The sequence below is a fragment of the Brassica rapa genome, chromosome A10, assembly GCF_000309985.2.
Source record: "Brassica rapa cultivar Chiifu-401-42 chromosome A10, CAAS_Brap_v3.01, whole genome shotgun sequence".
NCBI classification, from domain to species: domain Eukaryota; kingdom Viridiplantae; phylum Streptophyta; class Magnoliopsida; order Brassicales; family Brassicaceae; genus Brassica; species Brassica rapa.
Genome location: NC_024804.2, coordinates 531,020 through 551,658, shown reverse-complemented (window position 1 = coordinate 551,658; position 20,639 = coordinate 531,020). Strand labels below are relative to the sequence as shown.

The 20,639-nt window shown below is 33.9% G+C and overlaps 5 protein-coding genes and 1 pseudogene across 6 annotated transcripts; 5 read left to right on the top strand and 1 right to left on the bottom strand.

The window, feature by feature from the left end:
* Positions 1-247: 247 nt before the first annotated feature.
* Positions 248-6,238, top strand: LOC103844599 (mannan endo-1,4-beta-mannosidase 1). The gene is made up of 5 exons (XM_009121399.3): positions 248-3,579; positions 4,206-4,385; positions 4,700-4,822; positions 4,898-5,106; positions 5,210-6,238. Exons 1-5 carry the CDS (start codon positions 3,163-3,165, stop codon positions 5,601-5,603), a joined length of 1,323 nt encoding a protein of 440 aa, XP_009119647.2. The 5' UTR covers positions 248-3,162; the 3' UTR covers positions 5,604-6,238.
* Positions 6,239-7,575: 1,337 nt separating this feature from the next.
* LOC103844601 (translocase of chloroplast 33, chloroplastic) lies at positions 7,576-9,445 on the top strand. Of its 2 annotated transcripts, none has more exons than XM_009121402.3 (8): positions 7,576-7,749; positions 7,844-7,956; positions 8,038-8,145; positions 8,226-8,350; positions 8,419-8,683; positions 8,752-8,820; positions 8,895-9,056; positions 9,147-9,445. In XM_009121402.3, exons 2-8 carry the CDS (start codon positions 7,858-7,860, stop codon positions 9,213-9,215), a joined length of 897 nt encoding a protein of 298 aa, XP_009119650.1. In that variant the 5' UTR covers positions 7,576-7,749; positions 7,844-7,857; the 3' UTR covers positions 9,216-9,445. The 2 variants fall into 2 exon arrangements, with proteins under 2 accessions (XP_009119650.1, XP_009119649.1); XM_009121401.3 differs by having other exon boundaries at positions 7,616-7,749; positions 7,841-7,956.
* On the bottom strand, positions 9,362-11,383 carry LOC103844600. The gene has a single exon (XM_009121400.3). The coding sequence runs from the start codon at positions 10,367-10,369 to the stop codon at positions 9,428-9,430; it is 942 nt and encodes a 313-aa protein (XP_009119648.1). The 5' UTR covers positions 10,370-11,383; the 3' UTR covers positions 9,362-9,427.
* Positions 11,384-11,663: 280 nt separating this feature from the next.
* LOC103844602 (uncharacterized calcium-binding protein At1g02270) lies at positions 11,664-14,813 on the top strand. The gene is made up of 11 exons (XM_009121403.3): positions 11,664-11,946; positions 12,026-12,112; positions 12,188-12,292; positions 12,524-12,629; positions 12,850-13,070; positions 13,158-13,234; positions 13,321-13,429; positions 13,541-13,672; positions 13,863-13,973; positions 14,193-14,300; positions 14,413-14,813. Exons 1-11 carry the CDS (start codon positions 11,743-11,745, stop codon positions 14,644-14,646), a joined length of 1,494 nt encoding a protein of 497 aa, XP_009119651.1. The 5' UTR covers positions 11,664-11,742; the 3' UTR covers positions 14,647-14,813.
* Positions 12,352-12,467, top strand: LOC117129368 (annotated as a pseudogene).
* Positions 14,814-15,056: 243 nt separating the features above from the next.
* On the top strand, positions 15,057-20,587 carry LOC103844724 (NAC domain-containing protein 5). Its single transcript, XM_033281715.1, has 4 exons — positions 15,057-18,379; positions 18,480-18,769; positions 18,843-19,336; positions 19,409-20,587. The coding sequence occupies exons 1-4, from the start codon at positions 18,223-18,225 to the stop codon at positions 19,512-19,514; spliced, it is 1,047 nt and encodes a 348-aa protein (XP_033137606.1). The 5' UTR covers positions 15,057-18,222; the 3' UTR covers positions 19,515-20,587.
* Positions 20,588-20,639: the final 52 nt, after the last annotated feature.

Genomic DNA, 20,639 nt, shown 5'->3' with positions numbered 1-20,639 from the left:
TAAAAGTTTTTAATTATATAATTAAAAAAAAGTTTTTGATTGATATTTAATTATATAATTTATGTTTTTAACGTTTTACTAAAATACTTTTTCAGATAACAATACAAAATGTATATAGAAATTATATTTTTAATTATATTTTTAGATTTTGGATAATTTAATATTCTATTTTTAATTATATATTTAATAATTTTATTTAATTAATATTTAGTTATAGAATTTATATTTTTAATTTTTTACTTAAAGACTTTTTCAGATAACAATACAATATATACAGAAGTTATCTCTTTTTTAAATTATATTTTCAGATTTTGGATAATTCTTACTATTCTTAATATTTATCAATTATCTAATCAAAATCAATTAAAATTTCGTTTTTATTTTTTAATTTATTTATACATTTTATACATTAAGGGTATAAATGATATTAACCACTTTAACTTTCAACGTGAGAGTTCCATTGCAAAAATTTATTTCGCAAATAATAGTATAGATACAAACCTATGTATAAGTTTTATTAGTGTGAAGTTTGGACTCACAAAACATATATGAAGTTTCCGTATGTCAATCATTATTTCTGTTGGAAATTTAAATTTAATAATCCATCTTACATAATTGAGTCACTGACATAATTAAGGAGAAAATTAATCTCACATGTAGTAGCTTAAGTGTGATAGCTCCATTCCACACGCGTGTCATGCTTATATTCAAAAGCAAATAATGAGTGTGGTCGTTTCGTATCATCTTATTCAACTATATATCATATCGATGTTATAAAACTGAAATATACATTTCCTGCAATAAATATGGACTAATCTATAATGACTTCTTAACCAAAAACGTATATATGACTCATTCGAGAGAGATATTACTCGCGAGATAATTTTCTTTTACTTTCACTTTATAAAATAGTAAAATATTAAAGATTAAAATTATTTCCTCAAAAAAAGTTGAATATATAATTAATAGGAGTAACTGACATTAGAACTGGACACAAATGCTTGATATTCGGTTTGTACTCGCTACTTGACTCGGTTAGATATGAAAAAACAAGTACTTACTCCAATCAAATCCAGTAACAAGTAAGAGGATTTTATTACTTGCAAGTACAAGTCAAGTATCAAGTTCATTTTATTTTTTAGCTACTTGGTTTGTTACTTCGTTTATTACTTGATTTATTACTTGTTATCGTTTACTTATTCAGTTATTTGTTATATATTATTTGGTTTATTAAATACTTAGTATATATTTCATTAGTTAATTAAAATTTAAGTATTTTATGAGTGGCTACAATCAATACTATTAAAAGGGAAGGAGTCATAAAAAATCTACTTACAAAAGTTTGTTGGACATATTCATTAGAAACTTAAACATATATTTACAAAATTTGTTATTAGGTTCCCTTATTATTTGCTAAGCCTTCCAACAATTAGTTCCTATATATATGCATTTCATCATTTATTATCTTTACATATATTTTATTATTTGCTAAACCCTTCAACTATTAGTTCTTATATAAATGCATTTCATCATTTATTATCTTTACATATATTTGGATATCTATTACTCCATACATTTTTTTTTTAAATTTAGAAGTCAAAATTAAATGCCTTCAAACTACACTATTACCATACATGCATACAAATATTTCATCAATAAATTTGTGTTCATCAACTTTTTACCAGCTACAAATTAATATCATGTAAAACGAATTATGTTCAATGAAAATTGACGATAAAATTTAAATAAAACTATTATTGAGTTTATTGTTAGTTTCACTATATGCAATTCAAAAATTGGTTTACCGGCTTAAATTAACGAGTTTTTTTGTTTATAAGCACATATCACACTTGATTGCGAGTTTTTTGAAGTTTGCATGCTTTAAATTAACGAGTTTTCCTTAAATCCCAACCAGCTTATGTACAAGTCATTGTTTAGCGGTTTGACCGCGGGTCTGAACTTAATATAATTTTTTTTCTTATCTAATTTAAAATAATAGGCATGCTGAGTTTGATCACACCATATAAAATTTTAAAAAATAATTAATAAAAGCAATTGAAAATATAATTACATTAAATAACCAAATTAAAAAAAAATTATCTTTTGATAAAATATGACTTTGTAACATAATAATGTACAAAAAACAAAAATACTAATTCATATCAAATATTTTTATCAACCAAAAAATAATCCGCGCTTTTAAGCGTGGATCAAAATCTAGTTACTTTTTATTTGCCTATGTTCACTACTTGGTTGGTTGGTACTTGATCTTTAAAGTCGAATATTTGTTTTGACCAAGATGTATATCAAGTAGTCTATTTAAACTACTTACGAATTCATACAAATACAAAATCATAAAATAAAAATAATTATTTAGTTTATTATTTATTTTTTAGTTGCACAAAGATACATTTTCCTAAATTATAGTAAAACAACTCGTTTATATTTCAATTTTTATAAGTGAATCTAACATAAATGATATATTTATATAAGAATTTTGGAATTTTTCTTTTTTAATTTAATCTATTTACGAATGACTAAAAACAGGAAAAACAATGACAAAATAAAAAAAAGACATATTATTTATATATAATAAATTAATTTACTTTTAAATTTCAACTAATTATCAAATAATTTACCAATAATTATCAAATAATTTGTAAATAATTTACAAGTAGCAAGTAATAAAACAAGGCAAGTAACTATCAAATCCATCAATTTTTCGCAATTACTTGAAACTATAAGTATTCGTTTTTAATAAATCAAATATAAGCTCAAAATTTTAATACTCGTACAAGCCAAGCCGAGTACTAAATATACCGAAAATACCAAATATTCGGCTTATGCCCACCCCTAACTGGCATCGTTTAATGGAAAATGAAGATAGTACGCTTTTTAACCAAAGATAGAAAAAAGTCTATTACGTCGACCAAAAAGAAACTTCTATATATATTTCTTCTTTGGATATATTCATTTAGTCTTGAAAGTAATAGTTTCCTTAACCCAAAAATACACAAGTCCAGCAAACTGATTTTGTTGAACCTTGAAAAATAATATTTAACGCGTTCAAAAATCCTAACGTGTACCATATATTTTCAAATAATTAGGCAATATGGGGACAAAATAAAAAATTTCAAATACGTAAACACTAAGACACCTGTAATGTATATATATAACACAAACGCATACAAATGTCTTTCAGTTTCATGCTGTGTCAATTTATTCTATCAAGTCGGCAAAAGCTTCACAATGTTAAACACCGTACCGTTTTTCCTTTTCCTTCTTCTGTTTCTCGTCGGCAACTACCGCATTAGCGTCGCCGAAAAGGCAGGGTTCGTCGGGAGAAACGGCACGCAGTTCGTGTTGAACGGAGAACGAGTTTACCTAAACGGCTTCAACGCTTATTGGATGATGACCACTGCTGCTGATACTGCGTCTAAAGGAAGAACCACCGTCACGACGGCGCTCCGGCAAGCCTCCACCGTTGGAATGAACGTTGCCAGGATTTGGGGTTTCAACGAAGGAGATTACCTTCCTCTTCAGATCTCTCCTGGCTCCTATAGTGAAGACGTTTTCAAGGTAACCCTCATCAAGCATATACATATATAGGCATATACACAAACACGCATAATTTATATTTAGAAACGTCGATAGATAGTTGCCAAATTAAATGACGTAAGTTTTTTTTAAGTTTCATATTTTTTATCACCTGTGCAAGTTTATAGGATCTAACAATTTTGTTATTTTATAGATTGTTATTTTTATATTCTAAATCATGATCTCATTGTTAGTTACTATTTTAATAAATTCGTAATTTTATATCACATATTTGAATTATTTTTATAAGACGGAATATAAATCAAGATTGATAGGTGTTTCTTTGTAGTTTATTTCTTGTTTGTTGATCTAAATTGAAGGATTCAAATTTCAAAATAATACTTTCCGACAAAAGAAATTCAAACCTTTTGTATTTGCTTGGAAAACAATTGTCGTGTCCTTATCACACGGTAATACAAAGTTGATAATGCCGAAATGACAAAAGATATATAGTTCTTTAATTTTTGTAAATTATATTTTTATGTAAGTTGGTACAAGATACCTGTTTGTTGACTAATTCAGGAATATACCTTAGTTGATTAATCAAAGACTGACAACTAATTATAATTTCGCTTTGAGAGTACTAATATAACATTTGCTCTGGGCAGGGACTAGACTTTGTAGTCTATGAAGCTGGAAGATATAATATTAAGTTGATAATTAGTTTAGTCAATAATTTCGAAGATTTTGGAGGGAGAAAGAAATATGTGGAATGGGCCGGTTTAGATGAACCGGATGAGTTCTACACAAACTCGGTTGTCAAGCAGTTTTACAAGAACCACGTGAAGGTTAGTAGTATATATTTAACAAGATATAATGTAAAATTTAATTGCATATACTGATTGGATAACTATCAGTTTATTTAAATCAAGATGATCATCTGTGACACGCAACGCTAAAGACAAATAGTTTAGGTTCTTGGGTAGGGTACACGTTAAGACGAGATAACCGATGGTTTTGACATGTCAAATGTTAAGATTAAAATCAATTAAAGAATCAGTAATACAACAAATGCACCAATCAAATATGGATTGGAATGTTTGTAATATTCGTTGCCGACTTCAACCGAACTAAACATACGATTTGACAAAACATGAAACAGACCGTGCTGACGAGGAAAAACACAATCACTGGTCGTGCTTACAAAGAAGACCCAACCATCTTTTCATGGGAGCTCATCAACGAACCTCGCTGTAACGATTCCAGTGGTTCTACCATCCTACAGGTTTTTCTCTCTCCCTTCTACGTTACGTAACATGTACGTGTATATTCACCTAAACGATGTCGTTTTCGTGTGTAGAACTGGGTGAAGGAAATGGCAGGTTATGTGAAGTCCATAGACTCAAACCATCTACTCGAAATAGGACTGGAAGGATTCTATGGAGAATCTAAACCAGAAAGAACTGTTTACAATCCCGGCGGCGCGGTCTTAACCGGTACAGATTTCATCTCAAATAACCAAATTCCTGAGATCGATTTCGCCACTATTCATATATATCCAGATTCTTGGTAAGTCACCAGTCTCTAATACAATGGATCAAACCTTGTATTCTTGTCTTTTTAACACATACTATGTTTTCATCATAACCTCTCTCTACCAAAACAAGATCAGGCTACCACTACAGAGCTCAAGGACAGGAGAACAAGATGAATTCGTGGACAACTGGATAGGAGCACACATCCAAGACTGTGACAGTATCATCAAGAAGCCTCTATTGATAACAGAGTTTGGTAAATCTTCGAAGTTTCCTGGTTTCAGCATAGAGGAACGCAACAAGTTTTTCAAGAGTGTGTATGATGTGATCTACGACAGTGCAAGAACTGGTGGCTCGTGTACTGGTGGAGTTTTCTGGCAGCTTACGACCAATAGAACTGGTCTGTTAGGTGACGGGTACGAGGTTTTCATGCAACAAGGTCCTAATACTACTGCTAAGCTTATCGCAGAGCAATCTATTAAATTGAAAAACCTCAAGTGTCCACCATTAGTCACACATAGTGCAGTATGAAAACAGTATAGATACAAAAACAGTAGACAGATAATATGTAAAGATAGGAAACATGTAAAAAATGAACATGACCAAAAGCTAGAAGGTATACTAGTAGTAGATACATACTTTTGCTTGAATTTGTAAAGTCATTAGAAACAATAATTCAGTGGGAAGTTATATATATTACAGAGTTTTTTTTTTGACTGAGACGCTATAAATAAGTAAATGAAACAATGTGTGAGGCATTTTCAGGATAAAATAACATAGAAAAAGTCAGATGATCAGGATAACCACAGCCTAATATGTTAAAGATTTTTTCGTTTTCAGCCACTATGTTATTTTTTTTTGTCGGCTCCACTCTGTTATTATTACACGTTTATTTTGTAATGTTCAAAATATAATCGTTTCAATGTGAAAAAAGAGAGCTTATATCTAAGGAGGATACAAAACAAATATATTTATTTATACTCTGGATAACGATCGCATATATAGTTATGATAGGTTTGAGCGTTTAAGCAATCGAACAACTAAATTCAATTTTGATGATTTATGAATATTCTAAAATATCAATAAAATGTAATTATTAATACATTATAAAATGATATTGAATAAAAAACAGCCAAATTTAAATTTATAAAAGAACAAAAAAAAAAGTAAATGCTTAAACGCACATAAATGCTAAGGCCACCGTAACCTGACCACACAAACAAAAGCATGCTCTTTTGAGATATCTGTTTTAAGTATCCATGAAGATTGAAGGAACTGGTCTATTTATTCACACCAAACAACATAAATTAGCATCTTAACATGTTCTTTCTCAAAGGCTGCAACCTCATTGTCATTGTCATCTTCATATGGGACTAAGGCAGATGTAACCTGAACACTCAAACAAAAAAACATGTTTTATTGAAATAGCGGTTTAAGTATGCATAAGTCGACTAGTTCTTCAATTTAAAGTATTTACCTGAATTCAAAGTCTTTTTCCTTTTATCTTTGTCATTAGCCAAAGAGACTGATGGAATTTACTGGAAGATAAATTTGTGTAAAGCTTGTGCATTTCAAAAATCAATAGATTTTAAAAGTTATGTAGATTATAAAATATATTACATATGTCAACTCAAAATTTTAATCATAATATTTCTAGATTGCTATACATTTTCATGAACTTTTATTATCTTTTTCTATCATTCGTTTTATATTTTCTAATTAAATTTTCTTTCAATATAGCATGATTTTGTTTTTTGAAAAACATGTTTGTTTGTACTATATAACGTGTATTCGATACACATATTTTCAGTGGAAACATATAATCACTTTCATCAAATTATAGATACACTTACCATTTTAATAGTTTGAGATGTTGGTGGCACTTATTCTCCTTTTGTTTTCTCATATGCTGCAACTTGAACGTCATCTTCTACTTCAAAATCAAGAAATCTATGGAGAACACTCAAACAAAACTTATTCAAAATCAAAGAAATATCCTTGAATCGATTAACTTGTTCTTCCACATCATCTTCTTTCTTGTCCCCTTCTTCTTTTTGGTCTTTCTCTTTCAGAGAATTTACGAGCGAATTTTATAGTCCAAACCAACATATTTACCACACATTGAAGTTTCTATGAGATCTCTAATACTTGGTTGTTTTTCCCCAATCCCATAGATTCGTGAAAGTTCATAAGGATGTAGAAAGCTTTTTCTGAGTAATTATCGTTCCAAGAACTTGTATTCGAAGTCTTTTTTCCATCTTCATCATTCGTCATTGTTGAATTTAAAGAAATTGAGAGAGCAATTGTTGAATTTAAAGAAATTGAAAGAATAATTTAAAGAAATGCGAATTTTTCAGAGAATGAGAGATTTCAAATTTAAGAAATAGAGGGAGTGATTGAAATAATAATTAAAACTATTTAAATAGAGTTACTGCCAGCTGGTAGGTGTCCATAGGCGTGGGCCAGTTCACAAATTCTCGTTTGGTTTGAAACCTAGCCCAATAACAATTTTGGTTTAATTGGGCTTCACTCAATTTTTATCTGTGAAGAATTGAAGAAATAGAGGGATCAAAAGTGAAATAGTTCCCCTTATTAAACAGAGATCCGATAAGGTCACGAAGGAGGACTCTGCTTTGAGCTTCTTCTTGTTTTTCTAAACTCTCACAACAAACAAACGGTACGTTCCTTCGAATATATTATATCCCTATCATCTTAGGCTTTAGAGCGTTACATTCACAATATAACTTCGAAGTTGTTTAATTTTGAAGAAGGGTTTTGGAGAGTGATGGGGTCCCCTCTTGTTCGTGAATGGGTTGGGTTTCAGCAGTTTCCAGCAGCTACCCAAGAAAAGTTAATTGAATTCTTCTCCAAATTGAAGCAAAAGGTTTCTTCTTTTTTAAAAAAAATTATTTTCCCTGTTTCTTTGCACTGTTTGTGAGATACTAAGGGTTGTGTAATTTTGCAGGACATGAACTCTTTGACAGTTGTTGTAATGGGTAAAGGCGGTGTGGGAAAATCATCAACTGTCAACTCTCTTATTGGTGAACAAGTCGTCCGTGTCAGTCCTTTCCAGGTATGTGTATCTAACTTATGTAAAGCCTTTGTCTTTGTATCATTTCTACATTTTAATGTGTGTTTTCAATTTTTTTAAAGGCTGAAGGGTTGAGGCCAGTGATGGTTTCAAGAACAATGGGAGGATTCACTATTAACATTATCGACACTCCTGGTCTTGTGGAAGCTGGTTACGTCAATCACCAAGCCCTCGAGTTAATCAAAGGGTCAGTCACTTTGTTGTAATTTTGGTGTGTGTTTAGTTGCTTACTATGTGGGGAATTTTCGGGCGCAGGTTTCTTGTGAACAGGACCATAGATGTGTTGCTGTATGTTGATCGTCTGGATGTGTATAGAGTTGATGAGCTAGACAAGCAAGTTGTTCAAGCTATCACCCAAACTTTTGGGAAAGAGATTTGGTGCAAAACCTTGCTTGTTTTGACTCATGCTCAATTCTCCCCGCCTGATGATCTTTCCTACGAAACTTTTTCCTCCAAGAGATCGGATTCTCTCCTCAAAACTATCCGCGCTGGTTCTAAGATGCGTAAACAACAGTTTGAGGTATACCATGTTTGGTTCAGTTTGATCAAGAATCAGCTATTATCCTTAATTCTTGTACTGGCTTGTAGGATTCTGCAATTGAGGTTGTATATGCGGAGAACAGTGGGAGATGCAGCAAGAATGACAAGGACGAAAAGGTTTGTTTAATCTCTGACTTGAACTGATTTGAAGAATGTTCGCTTATGTGCTCTATCTTTCTCTCATGGTTTAGGCTTTACCGAATGGTGAAGCGTGGATCCCGAACTTGGTTAAGGCGATAACCGATGTAGCTACGAATCAGAAGAAAGCTATTCATGTAGACAAGAAGATGGTTGATGGATCTTACTCTGATGACAAAGGCAAAAAACTCATCCCTCTTATCATTGCCGCTCAGGTAAAAACACAACATACTCCACTTACTGAGTGTTACTGTCTTGTTCGATTTTGGTAAACAAAATGTTTTTTATTTTAACTTTGTTTGCAGTGGTTGGTCGTTAAGATGATCCAAGGAGCCATCAGAAATGACATCAAGACTAGTGGTAAGCCACTCTAAGAGAGCTCTGAAGACGACAAGTTTTGTTGTGATCCAACCTTCAAGGAGATGAGTTTTTTCTTTTAATCGAATTTAGTTGCAGCATTTTCATCTTTTCCTGCTTTTGTCTTGTCTGTAATATTTGGGTATTTGTTCGAAGAATAAAATTGTTTTGAAAAAAAAAACATTTACATTTACATTTTACACAATTACTTCTCTTTTCTTCTGAAATGTTAAGTGTTTGTTGTCTTTTTACTCTGCCTCCGACTAACCAAACAACACACTTGTGAGATTACATGAACACATATCAACACGAGAACAGAACCAAACACATAAACTCTAAACAAGACCGGCTCTTCAACAGGAGATATAACCGCCAAGTACACGCAATCTCTTACAAGAACAATCCACGCCAACCCCTCCACCACATTCTTAATCACAAAAACTTTCTTCCTCTTCGCTTCCTCTCTACACAATTTGCATATAATCCTCAAACACAAAACACCAACCAACAAAAACGATGTACTAGACCATCCTCGGTACGCAACAATCTTCCCACCAACCGTCAACGCCTCTTTCCTGCAGATGCAAGACTTGCAGACTCCGGAGAACGTCGAAGTGACGAGAGCATCGTACCCTGTGTAGTAAGGGAGAATCACAGCGTCTAGGTAAAGACTCGCGTGGAGAACACCGGAGATAGTTGAGGCTTCGAAGAAAACAAAGCTAGCTTCCTTTTCGATGTTGTTCTCGAATATGAGCACAGAGAGCTGGGCTAGCTGCAGGATCGCTGGTCCGAAGATGGATATGGGGAAAAGGGTGTTGATTCTTTGGCCTTTTGCGAGGATCAGGAGGATCAGAGGAAGAGAGAGTGGACCTGAAGGGAGTAAGTACCTTTTCGCTTTATCATCATCAGCAACAACACCATCATCTTCTCTGACTCTTCTTGTTCTTGATAGTACTTTCTTTAAGACGGCGAGTAGCGTGGTCAAGTAAGAAAACGTGACGAAGAAGAAAACAAGAAGGTCGATGATTTCAGGGTAGTCGCCGGCGTAGTTGCTGTCGCAGAAGTAGTGGTAAGGGCAGTTGATAGGATCAAGTGTGTCTTCGAACTGCCACTTTGTGCATTTGAAAAACGTTTTCTTTCGATCCAAATCCATCTCCCATTCTGTGTTCATAGCTAGCTTTTGGTTTTTGTCTGTTTGATTTTTTGGTTTCCTTGTAAGCTACATAAGGTGTTTGTGTGTACATTATATGAATGTGTCAATTGGTTGATTCCCTTTCATTGTCTGGGGGTTTAGATGCTTGAGCTGCAGGCTAGAGTGGATAATGAAACTCTATCTGAAATCTGAAATTCAATCTTTACTTTTGTTTATTAATTTAAATCACACGTTGAGAGGATCCTAAAGGGTTTTTTGGGTTTTTGAAGTTTGTAGTTTACTTGAGTGTGATGATTTTGCCTAAGTTTTTAAATATTTTATCTGCAAAATTTGTGGAGAGAGAGTAGAGTGTGAAGGAGGCTTTATATCTAAGGGAAGTAAAAGTTTGGTGGGTGATTGGTACTGAATATTATTTTTCTATTGTTGGTTTCTTAATTACGTATTTAACTGAATCCATTTATATAATCCTTTTTCGATGTTGGTTGAAAACACAAATCCCTTTCAGCTTTGAAAACCATAAAATTGGATATGTACATGTATGTGTGGAGTGTCCGGTGAAGATGAGATTAAAAGTAATGGGCTATATAACATGTTACATGTAGCCCAATGAAAAGTAACTAATCAATGGGCTTTAGCTCTACGATTATGGGTTGTTTTTTTTTCTTCTCTCAAAACATGACAGAGGACAATGATTGGTTTGTGATAGATTAGAAAACTATTATCAAGAAAACAAACCAATAATCTTGTAAATAATTGTTTTCTGCGTTGACAAAATAATAATAATTTAATTATATAGAACGTGATTAAGCGCAACTTGACCAATGGTAGCTTAGTGTCATGAACAAAAGCGTTATAAATTTGTTTTAAAAATTGATTGGCAACGAACCGTGTGATGGCCACCGACAATATACAAGAGACGCGGGTTCACTTGTCCAAAAAAAATCTTGGTCTTCCGCAAATGTATTCATTACTTACTGATGTAATGAAACTTACCTTAAAACTTTCACTTGGTGTCGCCAATAGACTACTTATAACATTTAATTGATGAGTGGTGAATGAAACTACATGGAAAAACTTTGAACTAAAATTGCATAGAAGCTGTGAATGAAAGAAACTACATGGACCTCACAAATTGGTTTGTTTTTTAAAAATAAAAAAAATCGAAATGCGTGTTTTATGTGGTTGTATACACGAATAAATATTATTATTTGTAATTTAGGAGGAAACCCACCGGTTCACGTAAAGCCTCGTATATATGTTAAATTAATTAAATAAATAAATAAAAAAAAGCAAGAAGGTGCCAAAAACAAAAAGAGACGAAAGAAAATTAATGATATATAAATCTGGGGGAAAATCAATCCCTTTGGGAAAAATCGAAAGAAGCCACCCAAATGCAAAGCTATCATCACAATCGAAGCAGCAGCAGTAGCAGGAGGAGGAGCATTGTTCAACGGTCCAGATTCATCCTCCCTTGTTTCTCATCATCGCCACTCTCCCTCTTCGTCGTCCTCGCGGCCGCTGTTCCTTTCCCGATCTACTTCTCCGGTCTCCTCTCGTCTCTCTCCGGCAGAAACAACAAGGCGGCTTCAACCATGGTGCGTCGGCTTGATTTTAGAGTGATTGATTGTTATGTATTGTTGTGAGATCCGATGATGATTGTGATTGATTGTGCAGAGAGTGAACTCGAACATAGCTTCGACGAATATAACGTGTACCACTTTCAACGTCTTGGCTCCCATTTACAAACGCGTTGATCAACAGGTAACTGAATTTTAAATTAATCTGATTTTTTATTGAAATTGAATTTGAATTTTATCTCATTTGATATGTATACAGAATCAGAGCATTCGTGAGAGTCAGTTTCGCGCGCTTTGGTTAACTCGGAACCAAAAGATTTTGGATTTATTACTCAATCAGCGCTCTTCAGTCATTTCTCTCCAGGTAATAAGTATATATATACATTTGTTTCCTTTACTTTCGGTTTTAGATAGTCAGAGTTGGGGTGCGATCATACCAGCACTAATGCACCAGATCCTATTAGAACTCTGCAGTTAAGCGTGCTTAATCGAGAGTAGTATTAGGATGGACTTCCTGGGAACTCCTCGTGTTGCACCCTTTTTAAAAAATTTGACCAAAAAAAAAGTCTGAGTTGACTATTTTGTATGTTGATAGGAAGTGTGGGTAGGGAATGAGGAACTGGTGAACATGTACCACGACCGCCTTGCCTCTGCTGGCTACACTACTTTCCAGCTTGCTAGAACTAACGCTCGTGGCGATGGTAATTAAATTTTTTCGATTTTATGATTGAAACTCTAGTTATTATGAGTCAAAAAGGATATGTGGTTGTTGCTAAATTGTTCTAGGTTTAAGTAACTTCACTGTCCAAAGTCATTAGAAACCTTAAGAGGCTTGAGATGCCTTCACTTAACAGTGTCTGGTGTTCCAATTTCAAAGTTTCTCCTTCTGATTTGTGGACTTTAATTTTATTTTTTTGGCAGGTCTTTTAACAGCCATACATAAGGACTACTTTAAACTTGTTAATTATCGGGAGCTGCTTTTTAATGATTTTGGAGACCGTGTTGCTCAGCTCTTACATGTCAAGTCTATTGTTCCTTTCCCGCTTAATGAGAATCAAGATGTTCAGCAAGAGGTTCTTATAGTCAACACTCATCTCTTGTTCCCACATGATTCTAGTTTGTCTCTTGCAAGATTGCATCAGGTTCGTCACCCCTTTTTTTGTAGTTTTTCTTTTTTGGACCGTAGATCTTGTGATTGTTGATTTGAACATTTATGCTTCTCTTGACAGGTTTACAAAATTCTCGAATATCTGGAAGCTTACCAAAAGGAAAATAAACTTACTCACATGCCCATTATCCTCTGCGGGTGAGCTTATGGTGTTAAAGAGTATTTGAAATTGTTTTCCTCCACCAGAATAATCTGATGACTTTTAATTATTGATTTTATTTCAGTGACTGGAATGGAAGTAAGCGTGGGCATGTCTACAAGTTCTTGAGATCGCAAGGGTTCATATCATCATATGATGTTGCTCATCAGTATACGGACAGTGATGCTCATAGGGTTAGACATATCTTACAAACTTTTCTCTATCCTCACTGTTGTTGAAACCTGGTTCTCACGTGGTAAAAGAGTAGCTTATCCCTAACCGTCTCTCTTCTTTTATTTCTTCAGTGGGTAAGCCATAGAAACCACAGGGGAAACATATGCGGAGTTGATTTCATATGGCTCTGTAACCCTTCTAGCAGCAATTCAAGAAAACCATTGAGAACAAGTTGGGTGGAAGCTGTTTTCAGCATTATCAAGGTGAGTGACATTTATTCCCCCTTCACATTGCAAATCTTCAGAAACAAAGCATGTTACTCATCAATGCGTTATAAACAAAGATTTATGTCAGATTTCATTTTTTTTCTAGATTTAGTTTTTTTTTTTTTTACTTTAACAGATATTCACATGTCTTTTTGTATAATTCTGATTTCTCTTGATGGTTTTCTAGTATCAAGTCCAGAAAGCTTCCATAGCTGAAGACAAGGCCTTTGCTTTTCTTGGGGAAAATAATCACAGTGATTCATTAACATACTCTGGCTTTTGCCAAGCACTTCAAAAGGTAACTTCAGTTTCTTTACGAGATAAACTATCCAAAAAAGTCTATAAAGATTCTTATTGAATTTGAACTTTTCTGGAAAATCTATTTGATCAATTGGAGATCTAAGTGAACATAACAGTAGGTTAAGGGTCAAATAAGGTTTCTTTTAGATTTTCTACAATATATTTTTAAGGAAAAACACCTGAAATAAAACTCTGAGAGTGGACTTAACTGTGGCAGGTAAATCTAACGGGTATGCCACATGGGCTTAGCTTTCAAGAGACAAAAGAGCTGTGGGATCGAGCTGATATTGATGGAAATGGTGTCTTCGACTATGAAGAACTTAAGGTATAATTAATATTAAACCAATTGGCGCAAAACGAAACTCACAAACCGATTAAATGTTTCTTTGCTTCAAACGTCAATGAAGAGTCTGATGTTTGTGGTTATGTTTTGTCAGAAAATGTGGAACATGACAGTGATGGTTCAATCTGAAAACTGCAAAGAGAGCATGATGGAGACTAAGAAAGAAGAAGGAGAAGATAAGGAAGAAGAAGCGATTGGACTGAAAGTGAAGAAAGCTGTTTTGTTCCCGGAAGAAGCAGAGAAAGGAATGTGGCCTGAGAATTACAATCTCTCCGATCATGCTTGTCTCACCGTACAATTCTCACCGGTCAAAGTGCTCTGTAGTTAAGTTTTGTTTGGCTCTTGTACATGTAAAGAAGCAATGTGATTTGAGATGTGCAACACAAGAACTTTTACAAACCTTTTTAAAGTTTGTATAGTTTTGAGACAAGGTTTTGAGCCTTTGTAGCATCACTCTGGTTTCAGACAAATTAAAGAGTGCTTTTTTATTGGATCGACGACTCTTCAGTTAACTAAAAAGTAAGTAGAAGTTTGTAAGGGGGTTAATACGTTCCTATAGAAAAGTACAATTAGCTGGATTTAAAGTTGAACTATTTACAGTGCCGTGCAACAAGCAATGTTTAGTTTCTACGCACTTTTGTAATTCAATATTCATAGTATCCACATCTGCATCTCAAAATGAACTTCTAGACAATTTCATTAAATCATACAAAATCCTCAAAACGAATTTTTGAACAAAGGCTTAATTCTCAAGTCTTTTAACCATTTTGAAAAGTGATTTACTTTAACATAATAAATGTGACTACATCTAAAAGATAAATAGAATAAAAATGTTATGTATTCTACTAAAGTACAGGCACTAAAAAATATACTCATAATAGGACTAGTTCATTAATTAACATATTTGATTATTTACATTAATCAATCAAATATGTAACATTTATAAAAAATATTTCATAAATATATTACTATTAAATCAATTTTAACTATAAGTTAAAATTTTAGTTTTAAAAAAATCTATTGAGGAAAAACCTATAAAATGAAAAGACACCACAAAAATCCAAAACACACCATAGATCAAACGAATCTAAGGGCATCTCCAACCATGACACCAAATTTAGTGTTAAAATTACACCAAATTTGGTATTTTGGTGTTATAATTTTTTTTGCCATCTCCAACCATGACACCAAATATTACACCAAAAATAATATTATATATTTTGATATTTTCATCTTTAACAGTTTTTCTAATTTATTATTTGTAATTGATAAGTAAGTATTTAACCAGAATTTATTATGTTTGCTAATTTTTTTTACTTTTATGTTTAAATTTATTTATATTTTTGGGTTTAACAATATTATACTTTTTATTTATTTATTTTATATAAAATATTATATTAAAATTACTAACTATTAATTATGAAAAGTATGTAACAAAATAATATTTTTATTTTATTTTTTGAGTGTTTATTTCAAATTTAATATGCATTTTAATCATATCCAATTTGTATTATTAATTTCTATATTTTATAAAATACTAATTAAAAATATAATATAAAATTTCTATGATATTTTATTTTTTACAATATAAAGTATCATTTGGTGATTTTTTACTTGAAAATAAAATAAAAATATTTAATTATTAAAAATAATTTAACAAAAAGAAATTATATAGTATATTTATATCTAGTTACAAATTTGAACTAATTAATAATAATAACTAAACTATACTATTAAATGAAACATTAAATATTTGGTGTGATGAGTGGTGTAATACTATTCATTTTACACCAAATTTTTTTTTTTTTGGTAAAATGTTAAATTTTATACCAATTTTAAAATTTTTGACAGAAATTACAAAGAAAACAAAGAGAACAGGGTAACCAAAATCTAAAACTAGGACTAAGTAACAACAGAAACCAAAAGATGGACATACTCGACAAGAACACATGTACAGCCTAGAAGTTTCAACATTTAGAAACACCGATTCCAAACTTAAAAGCTCGGACATTTGTGTTGTTGCCACAGATCTAAAGATCTAGAGTCCTCATCGTCGTTGCCACGAGCACCACCACCCAAGGCTGCCCTTAAAACCTCGAACACGGGCAGAGCCTACAACTTCTCCGAAGACTAACACAAAAACGAAAAAACTTCAAAGAAACAAGTTACAACTGGCGGCACAGGAGCTTCTATGGGCAGTCAGAGAAGCCGCCTCCGACCACATCCTCAAGCTATAGTAGCCTCGAGAATCATCTCCCACGGATGCAACAAAGTCGCCAAATCCAAATCGCCGCCTCTATTCCACACTGTCACCACCATCGCTTCAATGGAACAAATCAAAGCCGAAGATGAACCACCTCTGAACCTGTGAAACCAAGCCAAAACACATACAACGCAAGAAACGGAAGGAGCCACACCAGAACTTAAAGATCTGAGAAATCTCTGAGAGTAAACACCAAATGTGGATCTCTGAAATCCACCTCCGTTGAAGCACCACCACCAGTCGTCACCGGAGAGAGCTCTCGCAGAGGAGCCCAAACTCAACACTTCCGTCCTAACCGCACCACGAAGGAGAGCAACACGCATCAGAGACATATGCCACCTAACCCGAGGTGAAACCGGAAGCCCTTTCCACCGCATCTGACTGGTAGTGAGAGCAGTCCTCAAACCCTCAACTACCGAGAAAGAGCAGAGATAGCAAGTACGTCACCATCTCATCCCACAAGAGGACAAGAGATGAGACCAGCAGAGGCAGCAAAACCACCGGAGAGACGCCGTCGCCACACGTCCACACCGGCTAGATCTGCTGCAACCACCACCGGGAAGTCTGACTCAAGTCCGAGATCTCTCATATTATCTACTAAAACTGAACAAGTAGAGAAGAAAGCCGATGAAGGAAATAAAGGAGAGGAAGCCTCTCCGGACGGAGGCACGGAGGCCAACCGTCAGAGAAACGAAACTTCAAAAAGCTTGAAACTTTTGTGGCGGCGGCTGGTTGGGAGAGAAAAAAATAGGGTGACCTCTCTTTCTCCTTCCTTTTACACCAAATTTGGTTGGATGATATAATTTTTAGTGCTCCATTGGAGATAAGATTACACCAAATTTGGTGTTTCCTTGGAGTTTATGGATTAAGCTGATCTAACGGTTCAATTCATATGTTTAAATTGTAAAAATAAATTAAAAGTGGTTTTGATATTGGTATAATGTAATACCAGAGTGGGACACTATAGCAAGAAAAAAATTACACTAAAATGCACCATCTGATTGGAGTTGACCTTAGAATTCCTCCCCACCAACTTGCTTCCATTCGGTAAGACGGTAACATTAGTAGTATTCACATTGAATCCGAATATGCCAATTCCTTTTTCCCTTTTATATAACTGCTGGTGGCTTTTGTTTATTATTATTGGTTATATATCTAGAAAACAAATAATTAAATAATGGTTATAGAAATCTTGTCAAAAAGAGAACCGACTCTTCGACTATAACGCTACTTTAAAAAGATAACCGTAACGCTACTTAATTAAAACATGCCGAAGAAGAATGTAAATGAAGATAAATAGGTTCCAATGTTTCGTGGAAATGGTAGATAACTAGATATGCAACTTGCAAATTCCATTTCCACTCTTTTAATTATTATGAAAAGTTAAAAAGAGATTTTAAGGGTGCACGTGTTTGCCATTGCACGTAAACCCCAACGAAAGAATAAACGTCACAGTTATTTGACTATTATTTTTTGAAATTTGTAAATATTCGAGACAGACCATTATTGTGTATAAATATGGAACCCTTTCCGTCTTTTCTCTTACGATTAATTTGCAAATCCACAATGGAGAAAAAAGCTACCACCTGCATATTTTGATTTTTTTTTTTTTTCCTTGGACTCAACGTCTTTCGTCGCAAAATGGTGGATCCACCAGTGGGTTACAGATTCCATCCGACGGACGAGGAGATAGTGGGAGATTACGTGAGGCCGAAGAACATCGAGAGTAACACGAGCCGTGTAGATGAAGTCATGAACACAGTCGATATATATGAATTCGACCCATGGGAGTTACCTTGTAAGTGTGTCTTAACACTGTTGTATACTTGTATTCAATCATATATATATATCTGGCTAGTTTCTGATTCGAGTGATTTTTCACTTACTGTTGTATCCAGACAAGTCGAGGATCAACTCGACAGATGAGGTTTGGTACTTCTTCGGTTGTAAGAAGGACCAACAGAACAGAGGAGAGAGACAGAGCAGGAGAACCAAGTCTGGTTTCTGGAAGAAAACCGGAGTTACAATGGATATCATGCGAAAGAGAGGTAATCGCGAGAAGATTGGTGAGAAAAGGGTTTTCGTGTTTCAGTACAGTAAGATTCTTGGTGGGCCGTCGAAACCCAAATCCGATTGGGTTATGCACGAACATGTCGCTACCTTCTTGTCTCCTGACTCTCCTAATCAGGTATAAATGGTTTTTTCTCAAGTTGGTTGTTGATTTGATTGATTTTTCTGTTTTATTTGGTTTTGTACTACAGACGATGATGATGATGAAATATACAGTGTGTAAAGTAATGTTCAAGGGTGACGAGAGAGTTTTATCTTCTTCTTCTTCCTCTTCTGCTGGTCAAATTCAGCATCATCATCTCTCTTTGATCCCTCATGTGAACAGCAATAATTCTGGAGGACTGAGTTCAGAGACAGAGGTGGTAGGTCACTTCACAACCATCTCTTTTTGTGTTCTTCCCTTTCTCATGAGTCTTCGTTTGAATTACAGGATCCACGTCAGTTTACTGGCTTTCCTCATTTGGAGGAAGAAACTATGTTCGTGGATGAAATTCTCAGGGGTTTCAACAACCCGCCAACTGATGATTGGAACAGTTTGTTCAGTAATGATGAGGAACAGGGGAATACTATGTTTATGCAGGAGGATCGCAACGATTACCGACCTAAAATGTCACTTACTGGTGTTTTCATTGGTCATAGCGATGATGACAGTGATTCTGATTCCATATCTTCAAGAACTACAACAGTAAGCATCATTTTACTATGGTGATCCTCTGTTTTCACCTCACAAGGCTAACTTTTCTGTTTATAATGACAGGGCTCCATTAAAACTTCGAGCACTTGTGTTACTTTTGGTTGCTCAAATCATCCCACAGACCTGTCAGAATCTCCTTCCAGCTCAACTATTGAGTCAGGGTCGGTAACTCAAGAGGTAAGCTTTTATTAGTATTTTATCTTTCTCTGATACAAACAATTCCTAAACACTATTCATAGGTGCTACTACTTTTTGCCATTACTCACTACATATTTTTGCTTCTTTAATATGTTATTCAAGGTGAGCGAAGCTCTAGGAACCAATACTGTTACGTCTGAGAGGAAGATGAATCCTTGTGATGATGATGCACAATTAAGTGAGATCGGTGGGGATAAAATTGACCAAGAGATGGTGATCAAGAACAAAAGAGCTGGTTACATTTACAGGATGATGCAAAAAATCACCAAGAAAATCAAGCTACGTTCCTGTATCTCAGGAACATGATATACCAATAAATGAGATAAATTAAAGAGTACCTTTTGTAATTTCCAAGTGTGAGTTATGTCTATCTTGTTTTGTAACTTTTCGTATTGTAATGTATGTCCTAATCTATCTATATATATATATAAAAATAAAAATATGTTCGCCTCACTCCTGCTTTGCCACGTTATAAAGTCGGTTCCTAACAGGCCGATACATGTCCGGATACTCACCGTTTCACTTAATCACAGTTATTAATGGACTTTTCTTTTTTTGTTAATAAATATTTCAGATTAGTGTTTTGGACTTAACATAATTGGATTTATGGGCTGTAGGCTAACACATGAGGGGATCCCACATGAAACGGTTTCTTCTCAATAATGTTGACGAACGAAAGACAGATCTGCTGCGTTTTAACAACTCTGGTTCAAACCTACGGCTAATGAAGATTTGTTGCACCGGCCACGCTGAATTCCGATCAAGGTCAGTTGGAAGGCATCGTATTTGGCTGTTCGATTCCACATCTTCTACCCTTGGTTGAATTTTGGAACCGTTATGGAAGTCGGTTGGATTTATGCATCCTCATTGACTATCACATTAAATCATTCAATGGACCCCCTCATTAAAATATTTTAACTCAAATATAACTAATCTTAACATAAATAATCCTTGGACACCTTAAAATTCTCAAAACCATAAACATTATTATAAACTTCTCTTAACAAAATTTTACAAAACATACATACAAAGAGAATATACAATTACATCACAAAAAAAGAAGCATAAATTATTTTATGAATAACTTCAAGTTTTG